Consider the following 13691-nt stretch of genomic DNA (forward strand, 5'->3'; position numbering starts at 1 on the left):
TTCCTGACAGAACTGTTGGCTGTCGTTTCTTTTCGTGTTTTGTTATTAGTGTTCAATTCGGTCTATTAAAAGTCTCATGATGAACACATCCTCCGCTGCACCTTGGTCTCCTCTTTCCACCAACGACGGTCGTTACAATATGAAAGTGTTGAAAGTGCCAAATCAGGATGTTTTGTCCATTTCTTATTGAAAATGTAACACAAGTCAAGACCCAAGAGTAAAATCTTGAAAATGTGAAAAAAAATTCAAAAACGTATCACCCCCTTAAAAAAGTGCTTTCTGGACCGTTCTTCAAAATTCTTTCGATTTTTCTGTCAATTACACATGTATAAAAACTGAACATACTTTTGTCATATTTTATTGTCAGCATTTTTATTTTTTACTTGTCCATAAGGCATATGTTTTGTCCATTTGCAATATGATTTCACAGGAAGTCAAAAGTCCAAGTCAAAGTCAGTGAACCATTGCCAAATGCAATAAGAAATGTCCAAATGTAATATGAAAGTATTGAATGTGCCAAATCAGGATGTTTTGTCCATTTGCAATATGATATCATAGGAAGTCAAAAGTCACTTTTTTTGCCAAATGCCATAAGAAATGTCCAAATGCAATATGAAAGTATTGAAAGTGCCAAATCAGGATGTTTGGCATTTATACGGCCCAAATGATATATAGCACTATGTTAAGCAACCTAGATGGTCTATTTGTCATGTATGATGAGGGAGAAGTGGGACTCTGTTGTTTTTTAACCATTTTTTGAAAAACGTCCAAAATGACCAGTGCCCATATTGGATGGGCACGGGTGGGGGGGTGCTCCCTACCCAACCATAGACCCCTTGCACCCCCCTAAAGGCATTAACAACAATTTTAAAAATGTGCTCCTGGTAACGCGTTCCAATCACCAGGCGCATGGCTGTCCATTTGCAATATGTTTCAATGGGCATTTACCATCAGGAATTTGACATGCTCAAAAATACTGCAGAAATACTAAATTGACTGGCCTGATGAACTTGGGATGGCCGGGCAGTGATAGTGGTTCCTCGCCATCGCTCGTTGTGTTGATTTCATCACGTCTCCATTTGGTGATGTTTTTTCACAGTTGAATCTTTTTGCAAATGTACTGTCCATTTGCAATATGTTTCAATGGGCATTTAGCATCACGAATTTGACATGCTCAAAAATACTGCAGAAATGCAAAATTGACTGGCCCGATGAACTCAGGATGGCCGAGCAGCGATAGTGGTTCCTCTCCATCGCTCGTTGTGTTGATTTTATCATGTCCATTTGGTGATGTTTTCTCACTGTTGAATCTTATTGCAAATGTACTGTCCATTTGCAATATGTTTCAATGGGCATTTAGCATCACAAATTTGACATGCTCAAAAATACTACAGAAATGCAAAATTGATTGGCCCGATGAACTCGCGATGGCCGGGCAGTGATTCTGGTTCCTCTCCATCGCTCGTTGGTGTTGATTTCAGAATGCCCAAAATTCACAGCGCCTTCTGTTTAAACCATAATAAAAACATAAAACACGTAGTTACGTTCTAGCTGCGGGTCCAGTTCTGACATTATGTGTAGGGCTAGCTGAGGCGACCCCGAAACCCAAGTTTCGGCTTGATAGGTCATTTGGAGCCTGAGCAGCAACCTTAATTGGTGCTGAAAATCCACATTTTCCGGGCGTTTCTACGGGGTCCTTGAATGAGCTATCGGACAGAAACTTTAGGGTTCGTCCCTATGGGCCGAGGCGGTTTCAATGCACCTAGTCTTGCGACTCTGGGACTTTTCTAATTGTTGTCATTTTCGTGATGTCAAAATGAATTGCTGTTATTGCAAATGTACGAGGCTGTTTCTCGGTCTGAGAACCTTCTAGAGCCACATACCACGCACTATCGACTTAAGCTCTAGAACAGGTTTCTAAAGTTTCAGAGCTCTAGGTCTGACGGTTCTTTGACAGTTCGAACAAAGGTAACTATTGCAGGCTCTGTGTGTCTCTAAGCCCAACACTGTCACTCCATCCTTGCTGTGTGTGTGTGTGTGTGTGTGAGTTTTTCTTGGAAATCTGATGGAATAAATGACTGATTTACAGTTCCTGAGGGTTGCCTAATCACACGTATGACGTTTTGGAAAGATCAGATTTTTTTAAAACAGCCACTGTGACCCCAATTTAAGGCACTTCCAGTTGGCACAGGAAGCTAAAAGTAAACACATATCCTCATTGGGGTAGGCTTTTACAGAACTGACTGATTTACACAGGGTTGCACTATTTATCACAAACTGCAGGTTGGGTATGGAAAAACACTTTTAGGGTGATTTTAACCACATCCGGTTGCTCCAGGAAACTTAGAATCAACACAGGTAGACCTCACAGTGGCCTGATGAATTGTCATCGAAGACAGGTTCATATGGCATTCATAACCCACATAGGCTTCAGGTTGAATTTAGGGGAGCAGGCAATGTATTCCTATGGGGAGAGAAGTCATTGCAAACTGGATGTAAACACCTTCTTTTCACTGTTAAGTGTTAATGCCACATGGTCAAGGTTAGGCTTGCACAGATCGGGAGGACCTCAGGAACGTTCCTGAGGTCGAATTGTGCTTCTAACCCTAATGATTCTCCCGCTGTCACCCAAAAGCACCTGAAATTTAGGGCCAGGCTTCACCGAGCGAGCTACGGTCAAGTGGGGCATCTCGTTGAACTCGGCACAGCCTAGAGATTATGGTAATGCCGTTGCAGGCTCTGTGTGTCTTTAAGCCCCGCACTGTGTCACTCCATCCTTGCTGTGTGTGTGAGAGAGCTTTTCTTTGACATCTGTTGGGAGAAATTACTGATTTACAGTTCATGAGGGTTGCCTAATCACACATATGAAGTTTTGAAGATCTGACCTTTTTAACCCTTCGAAACAGCCCCATGACACCATTTTAAGGCACTTCCAGTTGACACAGGAAGAACTGACTTATTTACAGAGGGTTGAATGAGTGTGTGTTATTTCAGAAAATCACAGAAATCTCGCAGAGCTCCGAAACCCGCCTTAACGGATTCGTCTGAACACGCTGCAACTGGCATTTTTTTAACATCACCAATTGTACATTGTACGATTTCTCTTAAATTACGATAGATAAATGTCTGGTTATTTTTTTCCTGACACCGTAGGTTCATGTACTTTGATGTGAAGCGGTCAAATTAGCGCTCTACTTTAGTTTTTGACCTTTAATCCCAGAAAAATGGCCTTAACTCAAAAAGCATTGAGGCCTCGACACCATCTTGTTCGGGGTCAACTGCCCATTATGCCAAACCTATGCTCACCAAGTTTCGTTTTCAAAGTATTTTCCGTTTAGGAGAAACAGCCACGTCGTGATTGGTGATGTTTTGTACATTTGCAATAAGATTACATTTGCCATCTGGTGGTATTTTCCGGGACAGCGGAAAAATGACAAAAATGTGAAAATTTTATACAACGGAAACCGAATGTCCGAGAGACTTCGTTCCATGACTTCCCGGAAGATATGGCCCCGGTGCACGGAATTTTACAAACATTCGCGGACGTCTAGTAAGGGAACGTACATTTGCAATTTGGAACGTATTCCAGTCAATTCACTCATTTTTCATGCAGCTGACATTCAGTAATGGTGTAATAGCTTATCGATTTTGGGCATGTTGTATTAATTGTGATAGGCTCACCTTTTACAGGTACAGCGTACCCCCACTATTTATTTTTCCGTGACATGGTACCGGGCCATACCGCATACTTTCACCCTAGGTTAGACAGTGAAAGTAAAACAGTAAAACTGCTGCCAATGTGGTACAGTGAAGGGCTAAAATGACCACACTAGTTGTGTAATGCAGGGAGAATGAATAATGCTTGTTGTGTAATGCAGGGAGAGTGTAAAAATGTTTCAGTGTCAAACACCCAGCATCATGTCTTACAGTGCATTCAGAAAGTATTCAGACATCTTCACTTTTTACACATTTTGTTACGTTACAGCCTTATTCTATAATGGATTAAATAGCTTTTTCCCTCATCATCATTCTACACACAATACCCCATAATGAAAAAGCAAACATTTGTTTTGTGAAATTTTTGCAAATGTATACAAAAACAACAATTGAAATATCACATTTACATAAGTATTCAGACCCTTTACTCAGTACTCTGTTGAAGCACTTTTGGCAGCGATTACAGCGAAGTCTTCTTGGGAATGACGCTTCAAGCTTGGCACACCTGTATTTGGGGAGTTTCTCCCATTCTTCTCTGCAGATCCTCTGAAGCTCTGTCAGGTTGGCTGGGGAGTGTCACTGCACAGCTATTTTCAGGTCTCTCCAGAGATGTTCAATCGGGTTCAAGTCCTGGCTCTGGCTGGGCCACTCAAGGACATTCAGAGACTTGTCCCGAACCACTCCTGCGTTGTCTTGGCTGTGTGCTTAGGGTCATTGTCCTGTTGGAAGGTAAACCTTCACCCCAGTCTGAGGTCCAGAGCGCCCTGGAGCAGGTTTTCATCAAGGATCTCTCTGTACTTTGTTCCGTTCATCTTTCTTTCGATCCTGACAAGTCTCCCAGTTCCTGCCAGCTTCCGTCTGGCCACTCTACCATAAAGGCCTGATTGGTGGAGTGCTACAGAGACGGTTGTCCTTCTGGAAGGTTCTCCCATCTCCACAGAGGAACTCTGGAGCTCTGTCAGTGACCATCGGGTTCTTGGTCACCTCCCTGACCAAGGCCTTTCTCCCCCGATTGCTCAGTTTGGCCGGGGGCGGCCAGCTATAGGAAGAGTCTTGGTGGTTCCAAACTTCTTCCATTTAAGAATGAGGGAGTCCACTGTGTTCTTGGGGGCCTTCAATGCTGCAGACATTTTTTGGTAACCTTCGCCAGATCTGTGCCTCGACACAATCCTGTCTCGGAGCTCTACGGACAATTCCTTCGACCTCATGGCTTGGTTTTTACTCTGATATGCACTGTCAACTGTGGGACCTTATATAGACAGGTGTGTGCCTTTCCAAATCATGTCCAATCAATTTAATTTACCACAGGTGGACTCCAATCAAGTTGTAGAAACATCTCAAGGATGATCAATGGAAACAGGATGCACCTGAACTCAATTTGGAGTCTCATAGCAAAGGGTCTGATTACTTACTTAAGGATTTTTTTTAATATACATTTGCAAACATTTAAAAAAAGTCGCTTTGTCATTATGGGGTATTGTGTGTAGATTGATGAGGAACATATTTTATTTAAGCAATTTTAGAATAAGGCTGTAAAGTAAACCAAATGTGGAAAAAGTGAATAGGTTTGAATACTTTCCGAATGCATTGTATGTCACTGTGCCTGCCTTGTCATGCTCTCTGCTTCTGTGAACACAAACACAGGTCACTTATATTTCCCAAACAAACAAACATACACACACACACACGCATGCGGCCCACACCATGCCCTACGTCCCTCAAACTCAACTCTGGACCTTGAAGCCAGTTCCATAGCTTTTTTTTCATTGTTTCCCTTTAAGCAGGAACTGATTTAGACCTGGCACACCAGATGTATGTAATTAATGATGAGGTAGAACAGAAAACCAGCAGGCTCCAGACCTCATAGGGTAAGAGTTGAATACCCCTGCCCTATGTCATGGTACACTGTTAATCAAATAAGTGATTTACTCTGAGGCTAACAAATGGCGATGCCCTGATAGAAGAATTTAATTACACTAAAATGGAGGATAAATGATTTAGCTGGTGATTGGTGCTCTATTCTCAGCTCCAACAGGGAAATACTAAAGCATTTTAATGGAAGCGATGGGGGGGTAACGAAGGGGAAAACCTCATGCTTAAAGGGGGATAGATCTGTGTTTGTGTGTGTGTGTGTGTGTGTGTGTGTGTGTGTGTGTGTGTGTGTGTGTGTGTGTGTGTGTGTGTGTGTGTGTGTACTAACCAGGAAGGACTGGCACTCCAGCAGTGGTTCCACTCTGTGTTCTGACAGTATGACTGTACAGTTGGAGAAAGACTGTTTCAGCGTCTTCCTCAGGACCTGCAACGTTCTGTCAACCAGAAAAACATTTTTACACAACCATTAGACAACGTTCTGTCAACCAGAAAAACATTTTTACACAACCATTAGACAACGTTCTTCTGTCAATCATACACAAACCAGAGAGTAGACAAAAAAGAACCACAGAGTTTAACGATAGGCCTACATCACACACACGCGCGCATGCGCACACACACACACGCACACACACACACAGACACACACACACACACAGACACACACACACAGGCACTACCGTTCAAAAGTTTGGGGTAACTTAGAAATGTCATTGTTTTTGAAAGAAAAGCCAATTTTTTGTCCATTAAAATAACATAAAATTGATCAGAAATACAGTGTAGACATTGTTAATGTTGTAAATGACTATTGTAGCTGGAAACGGCAGATTTTTTTATGGAATATCTACATAGGCGTACCGAAGCCCATTATCAGCAACCATCACTCCTGTGTTCCAATGGCACGTTGTGTTAGCTAATCCAAGTTGATCATTTTTAAAGGCTAATTGATCATTAGAAAACCCTTTTGCAATTATGTTAGCACAGCTGAAAACTGTTGTTCTGATTAAAGAAGCAATAAAACTGGCCTTCTTTAGACTAGTTGAGTATCTGGAGTATCAGCATTTGTGGGTTTGATTACAGGCTCAAAATGGCAAGAAACATAGAACTTTCTTCTGAAACTCATCAGTCTATTCTTGTTCTGAGAAATGAAGGCTATTCAATGCGAGAAATTGCCAAGAAACTGAAGATCTCGTACAACGCTGTGTACTACTCCCTTCACAGAACAGCGCAAACTGTCTCTAACCAGAATATAAAGAGAAGTGGGAGGCCCCGGTGTACAACTGAGCAAGAGGACAAGTACATTAAGGTGTCTAGTTTGAGAAACAGACACCTCACAAATCCTCAACTGGCAGCTTCATTAAATAGTACACACAAAACAACCGTCTCAACGTCAACAGTGAAGAGGCGACTCCGGGATGCTGGCCTTCTAGGCAGAGTTGCAAAGAAAAAAACATATCTCAGACTGGTCAATAAAAAGAAAAGATTAAGATGGGCAAAAGAACACAGACACTGGAAAGAGGAACTCCGCCTAGAAGGCCAGCATCCCGGAGTCGCATCTTCACTGTTGACATTGAGACTGATGTTTTGCGGGTGCTATTAAATTCAAAAACACACACTCTCTCTCTATCTCCCTTTACGTACACATTCCTCCCAGTCTCACCCTACAAACTCCTCCCTTCAGCCCACTAATGTGTACTTCCTGCTGAGGTTAAGATGAAAGCAGCAGGTTTGAAGTTGACCAGCGTCATCAGCAACCACTAATTCACTCATTACAGGCCCCATTTAGCGTAAAGACCTGTGTCGGTACGTGTGGTTACATACTGTACGTACCCACACAGCCAATGAGAGTTACGGTAAGTCCTGGAATTGTCACCACATGCAGTGAGACACTCAAACACACACACATCTCAACACCACCCACGTCTCTCTCCTCCTCATCCTCCCTCCCTTCCTCTTACATGGGGTCGAGGTAGGCGCTGGGTTCGTCCAGCAGCAGTATGCGGGCCTTGCTAAGGATGGAGCGGGCCAAACACATGAGCTGCTTGTGTCCGTTACTCAGGACATAACCCCCGTCCTCCAGCTGGAAGTCCAGCTTGTCTGGGAACTGCTCTATCACTGACTTCAGACCCACCTGGACGACATATAGGAGAACAGGAAAACAGGAAAAATCAGTCAGTCAATGAATGAATGAATGAATCAAACAAACAAACAATGAAATGTACCGACTCATTGATTCATATGTGGTATGTGTGTATCCCCTGATGAGAAGACAAAATACCCTACAAGGGACATTCGCAGGGCAGAACAGATCAGGTGACATGGAGGGTGGAGTCATTTAAATCTGATGTGGAGTTCAGGTTAATACTATGTGTTTGGAAAGGTCCACCACCTTCATTTTAAAGGAGTTGAAACAAATACGGTATGTGCAATGGGCGATCTATGATGTCATGTTGCTCTCCTATACATGACATCATAGATCGTCAAACCTTCAAAAAATGAAGGTGGTGGACCTTTCAAAACACATAGTGCTAACCTGAACTCCACATCAGACATGACATCAGCTATGGTCAGAGTCAAGAGAAGGAGTTTCGTGTGAGTCTCCTGGCTGTGCTTGCTATACAAGCACCACTATGGTGTGTTTATGGTGGCTCCGCCAGTGCCCCGCTCCACACACATGTACACAGCAACACCTTAACATCAGCATAGCATGTTGGAATGAGGTTACTACTGTATGGTAGGAAAGGGATCAGTGTCACTCTCTGCAGTGTACAGACAGACACACAGACAAACAGACAGACAGAGTGAGTGAGGAGAAAGGTGAAGAGAGAAGGAGGACAGTGATAGAGTTGATAGGCAAAGAGATAGAGAGGGCAGTTAGAGTTAGGGTTGAACCGGGATGTGGACGTGAAGCTAGGTTTAGGATTGAACCGGGACGTGGAGGTGAAACTAGGGTTAGGGTTGAGGCTTAGGGTTGAACCGGGATGTGAACATGAAGCTAGGTTTAGGGTTAAACCGGGATGTGAACATGAAGCTAGGGTTAGAGTTAAACCGGGATGTGAACATGAAGCTAGGGTTAGGGTTAAACCGGGATGTGAACATGAAGCTAGCATTAGAGTTAAACCGGGATGTGAACATGAAGCTAGGTTTAGGGTTAAACCGGGATGTGAACATGAAGCTAGAGTTAGGGTTAAACCGGGATGTGAACATGAAGCTAGGGTTAGAGTTAAACCGGGATGTGAACATGAAGCTAGGGTTAGGGTTAAACCGGGATGTGAACATGAAGCTAGGTATAGAGTTAAACCGGGATGTGAACATGAAGCTAGGCTTAGGGTTAAACCGGGATGTGAACATGAAGCTAGGGTTAGGGTTAAACCGGGATGTGAACATGAAGCTAGGGTTAGAGTTAAACCTGGATGTGAACATGAAGCTAGGGTTAGGGTTAAACCGGGATGTGAACATGAAGCTAGGGTTAGGGTTAAACCGGGATGTGAACATGAAGCTAGGGTTAGAGTTAAACCGGGATGTGAACATGAAGCTAGGGGTAGAGTTAAACCGGGATGTGAACATGAAGCTAGGTTTATGGTTAAACCGGGATGTGAACATGAAGCTAGGATTAGAGTTAAACCGGGATGTGAACATGAAGCTGAGGTTATGGGTTAAACCGGGATGTGAACATGAAGCTAGGTTTAGAGTTAAACCGGGATGTGAACATGAAGCTAGGATTAGAGTTAAACCGGGATGTGAACATGAAGCTAGGTTTAGAGTTAAACCGGGATGTGAACATGAAGCTAGGGTTAGAGTTAAACCGGGATGTGAACATGAAGCTAGGGTTAGGGTTAAACCGGGATGTGAACATGAAGCTAGGGATAGGGTTGAGGGTTAGGTTTAAACCGGGATGTGAATATGAAGCTAGGTTTAGGGTTGAGGGTTAGGTAAGGGGACTGAGGTCTGTTACCCACAAGGGGGACAGGGTGTACAGGCACATAGGAACTTGACCAAATAATTGTATTAATCGCTAGTTAAAAGAAAACACTTCTACAAACTGTTAAGAGTGTATGGGTGGGGGTCTCACAGAACGCTCCAAACTCCTGCCAGAATCAAAAGAGTGCTCTGTAGTGTTTATAACTGGCCACTAGATGGCATTTTATAGCCACAGGTAGGCCCAAATGCATGAAGCTCATTACTGTACATGTTCAGGAGCTGTGTAAATATAGCCCAATATAAGGCCTGTTTGGTGGGAGAAGAGACCACCACAGAATCCAAACCTCAATATATATATATATATATATATAGACCCTTAAATAAATATATAATAAATAAGTATTGTAATTCAGAAAGTTCTAAGTGCTAATATGGACAAATCAAGTGCATTAAGGGAAGGGTAGTAAATGCTAACAAAGCCTCCCTTATATCAAAAATAAGGTTGTGAGTAGGGTTAGGGTTAAACCGGGATGTGGACATGAAGCTAGGATTAGGGTTGTGGTTGAGGCTAGGGTTAGGGTTAAACCGGGATGTGAACATGAAGCTAGGGTTAGGGTTGTGGTTGAGGCTAGGGTTAGGATTGAATCGGGATGTGGGCATAAAACTTGGTTTAGGGTTAGACCAGACACCAGTGTGACTAATGTTAACGTTGCGTCTCACCTCCTCAGCCACCCGCCACAGTTCCTCGTCACTGTGGCAAGCGTGCGGATCCAGGTTCATACGGAACGTTCCAGTCAGGATGAAGATTTTCTGTCAAAGAAAAGAGAAAATTGAGGAGCTGTGTGAGTTGTTTTGTTTTTCAGGGTGAGCTGTGTGAGTTGTTTTGTTTTTCAGGGTGAGCTGTGTGAGTTGTTTTGTTTTTCAGGGTGAGCTGTGCGAGTTGTTTTGTTTTTCAGGGTGAGCTGTGTGAGTTGTTTTGTTTTTCAGGGTGAGCTGTGTGAGTTGTTTTGTTTTTCAGGTTGAGCTGTGTGAGTTGTTTTGTTTTTTAGGGTGAGCTGTGTGAGTTGTTTTGTTTTTCAGGGTGAGCTGTGTGAGTTGTTTTGTTTTTCAGGGTGAGCTGTGTGAGTTGTTTTGTTTTTCAGGGTGAGCTGTGTGAGTTGTTTTGTTTTTCAGGGTGAGCTGTGTGAGTTGTTTTGTTTTTCAGGGTGAGCTGTGTGAGTTGTTTTGTTTTTCAGGGTGAGCTGTGTGAGTTGTTTTGTTTTTTAGGGTGAGCTGTGTGAGTTGTTTTGTTTTTCAGGGTGAGCTGTGTGAGTTGTTTTGTTTTTCAGGGTGAGCTGTGTGAGTTGTTTTGTTTTTTAGGGTGAGCTGTGTGAGTTGTTTTGTTTTTCAGGGTGAGCTGTGTGACAGTTGTTCTTTGTAGCCACACTGTACTTGTTGACCAATATCGAGTTATCAACAGTACTTGAAAGTACTGATGAGTGAAATTAGTTTCGATCAAGAATGGGCCACTATCAATCAGACATTGCAAGGGGCAGGGGAAAAAAATACATGTAATCCGTATGCATTTGAGGACGTTTTCCTGTGGTTAATTTTCATGCTATTTGAGGCTGTTTCGGTTGAAAAGCTTGTAAAGCTGTGCTTAATATTAGCTCTTGAGAAATACATATTTTTGCCAAGCAATAGAAAGCTGGGATCCTCCTCTTTTTAATAGAGGCCATCCAAACTCTGATTTCACACGTGATTACATGCAGTTTAGAAATGTTGTGCAATTACTGGGCTTATATAATTATTTCATTCCACGCATCAACCAGCTGTTTAAGGAGCTGGCCCTCGCTGCACAACAGGTAATATCCTGCTCAAACGCCGTATGCCAGGGCTCTCCAACCCTGTTCCTGGAGAGATACCTTCCTGACGGTTTTTGCTCCAACCTCAAGAGGTTACTGACCTGATTCAGCTTATCAACCAGCTAGTTATTAGCCTCACATTTAACATGCATCCAAATGGCTGCCGTTGTGTTTGGCTTTGAGCTTGAAACAAGATCCACGACAACATGGAATGTTTTAAAATGTTATTTATGCATATCGGGTCCATTTGGGAACGGGACCTATAACTCCTATCATCTTTTATCCTCGTCCTTCCAATTATTAAAATTAAAACATGAAGTGTTTGATTTGATTGTCGATAGAATTTGCATTAATGTCAGAGTGATTTAATGGACAATAGAGCGCTGAGTACCAGGCCATTAGTGACTTGAGGGCTATTAGCAAGTTTGGTAGGCTACTAACGGAAATCAGTGCCATTCATTTACAGACCATAGTTTTGGAGTAGGCCTAGTTACCGTGTCTCAACGTGGAATTTGACCGCGGTCATGAGTCGTGACCTCGGGTATGGCGGTAATACTGTTACCGTAACAACCCTAGGGACTGATGGGCGGTAATACTGTCACCGTAACAACCCTAGGGACTGATGGGCGGTAATACTGTCACCGTAACAACCCAAGGGACTGATGGACGGTAATACTGTCACCGTAACAACCCTAGGGACTGATGGGCGGTAATACTGTCACCGTAACAACCCTAGGGACTGATGGGCGGTAATACTGTCACCGTAACAACCCTAGGGACTGATGGGCGGTAATACTGTCACCGTAACAACCCTAGGGACTGATGGGCGGTAATACTGTCACCGTAACAACCCTAGGGACTGATGGGCGGTAATACTGTCACCGTAACAACCCTAGGGACTGATGGGCAGTAATACTGTCACCGTAACAACCCTAGGGACTGATGGGCAGTAATACTGTCACCGTAACAACCCTAGGGACTGATGGACAGTAATACTGTCACCGTAACAACGCTAGGGACTGATGGGCAGTAATACTGTCACCGTAACAACCCTAGGGACTGATGGGCGGTAATACTGTCACTGTAACAACCCTAGGGACTGATGGGCGGTAATACTGTCACCGTAACAACCCTAGGGACTGATGGGCGGTAATACTGTCACCGTAACAACCCTAGGGACTGATGGGCAGTAATACTGTCACCGTAACAACCCTAGGGACTGATGGGCGGTAACACTGTCACCGTAACAACCCTAGGGACTGATGGGCGGTAATACTGTCACCGTAACAACCCTAGGGACTGATGGGCAGTGATACTGTCACTGTAACAACCCTAGGGACTGATGGGCAGTAATACTGTTACCGTAACAACCCTAGGGACTGATGGGCAGTAATACTGTCACCGTAACAACCCTAGGGACTGATGGGCGGTAATATTGTCACCGTAACAACCCTAGGGACTGATGGTACAATAGTTGAGCTGTTTTCAGGTCCTTGAGGGGAGCTGTTTGTAACCCCATGAGGGGAAATATTTACCTGTGGCACCACTCCGAAGGCTTTTCTCCAGGTCTGTAGTGTGACAGAGTTCCAGGAGACCCCGTCAATGGAGATCTCTCCATCTGTAGAGGCCAGGCGCAGCAGGGCAGAGAGCAGGGTGCTCTTCCCTGAGCCCGTCCTCCCCAACACACCCACCTATGGACAGCAACAAACGTACACTGAGATAAGAATATGTACCCAAAATCTCCACGAGCCAGACACAGCCATTGTCTTCCTACAGGTCTCCCACTGCTCTCTCCCATTAACCTGCTCATTTTCAATAAAGATCTTGAGACAACCGTGATACTATACGCTACATAGCATACAACATAACACTACACTGTGAACTGTGGGAAACTAGAAACCCTCTACTCTCCCTCAGGCCCAGAGCGTCAGTGACAATTAGGCCATTAGCAGGAAGCTTTAGCTAATGGCTAAGCAAAAGTGCTAATGGCTAGGTTAAAGTGCTAATGGCTAATCTAGGTCCAATGAGCTAGCCTCCCTCAGGTCTCGTTACCGAGAGCTCTTTCTCTGTAATTATCTCTCAAGACTCTTAACAGACGGATAGGAATGAATCTACAGTCGGTTCACCTGAGGGCAGAACAGGCCGTCCACTACATTACATTTACATTGTAGTAATTTAGCAGACACTGTTATCCAGAGTGACATGTAGTGCATTCATCTTAAAATAGGTAGCACTTATAGCAAGTACATTTTCCCTGAATAAAAATGTTAGCAGCAAAGTCAGTGCTAGTCTGAAAAGAAGTGCAGGTCTATTTTTTTTTTAAGATGTAGGGTTTGT

At 43.6% G+C, this 13691-nt stretch overlaps 1 protein-coding gene across 1 annotated transcript in view; it reads right to left on the minus strand.

The window, feature by feature from the left end:
* LOC115197540 (cystic fibrosis transmembrane conductance regulator) overlaps positions 1 to 13691 on the minus strand; it is an 80800-nt gene that overhangs the window by 3416 nt on the left and 63693 nt on the right. Inside the window, exons 25-28 of the mRNA XM_029759175.1 lie at positions 12890 to 13045; positions 10231 to 10320; positions 7548 to 7720; positions 5918 to 6023 (exon numbers count right to left, since the gene is read on the minus strand). Coding sequence (XP_029615035.1) covers positions 5918 to 6023; positions 7548 to 7720; positions 10231 to 10320; positions 12890 to 13045 — 525 coding nt within the window. The remainder of the gene's footprint in view (positions 1 to 5917; positions 6024 to 7547; positions 7721 to 10230; positions 10321 to 12889; positions 13046 to 13691) is intronic.

This window comes from Salmo trutta, chromosome 7, assembly GCF_901001165.1.
Source record: "Salmo trutta chromosome 7, fSalTru1.1, whole genome shotgun sequence".
NCBI classification, from domain to species: Eukaryota; Metazoa; Chordata; class Actinopteri; order Salmoniformes; family Salmonidae; genus Salmo; species Salmo trutta.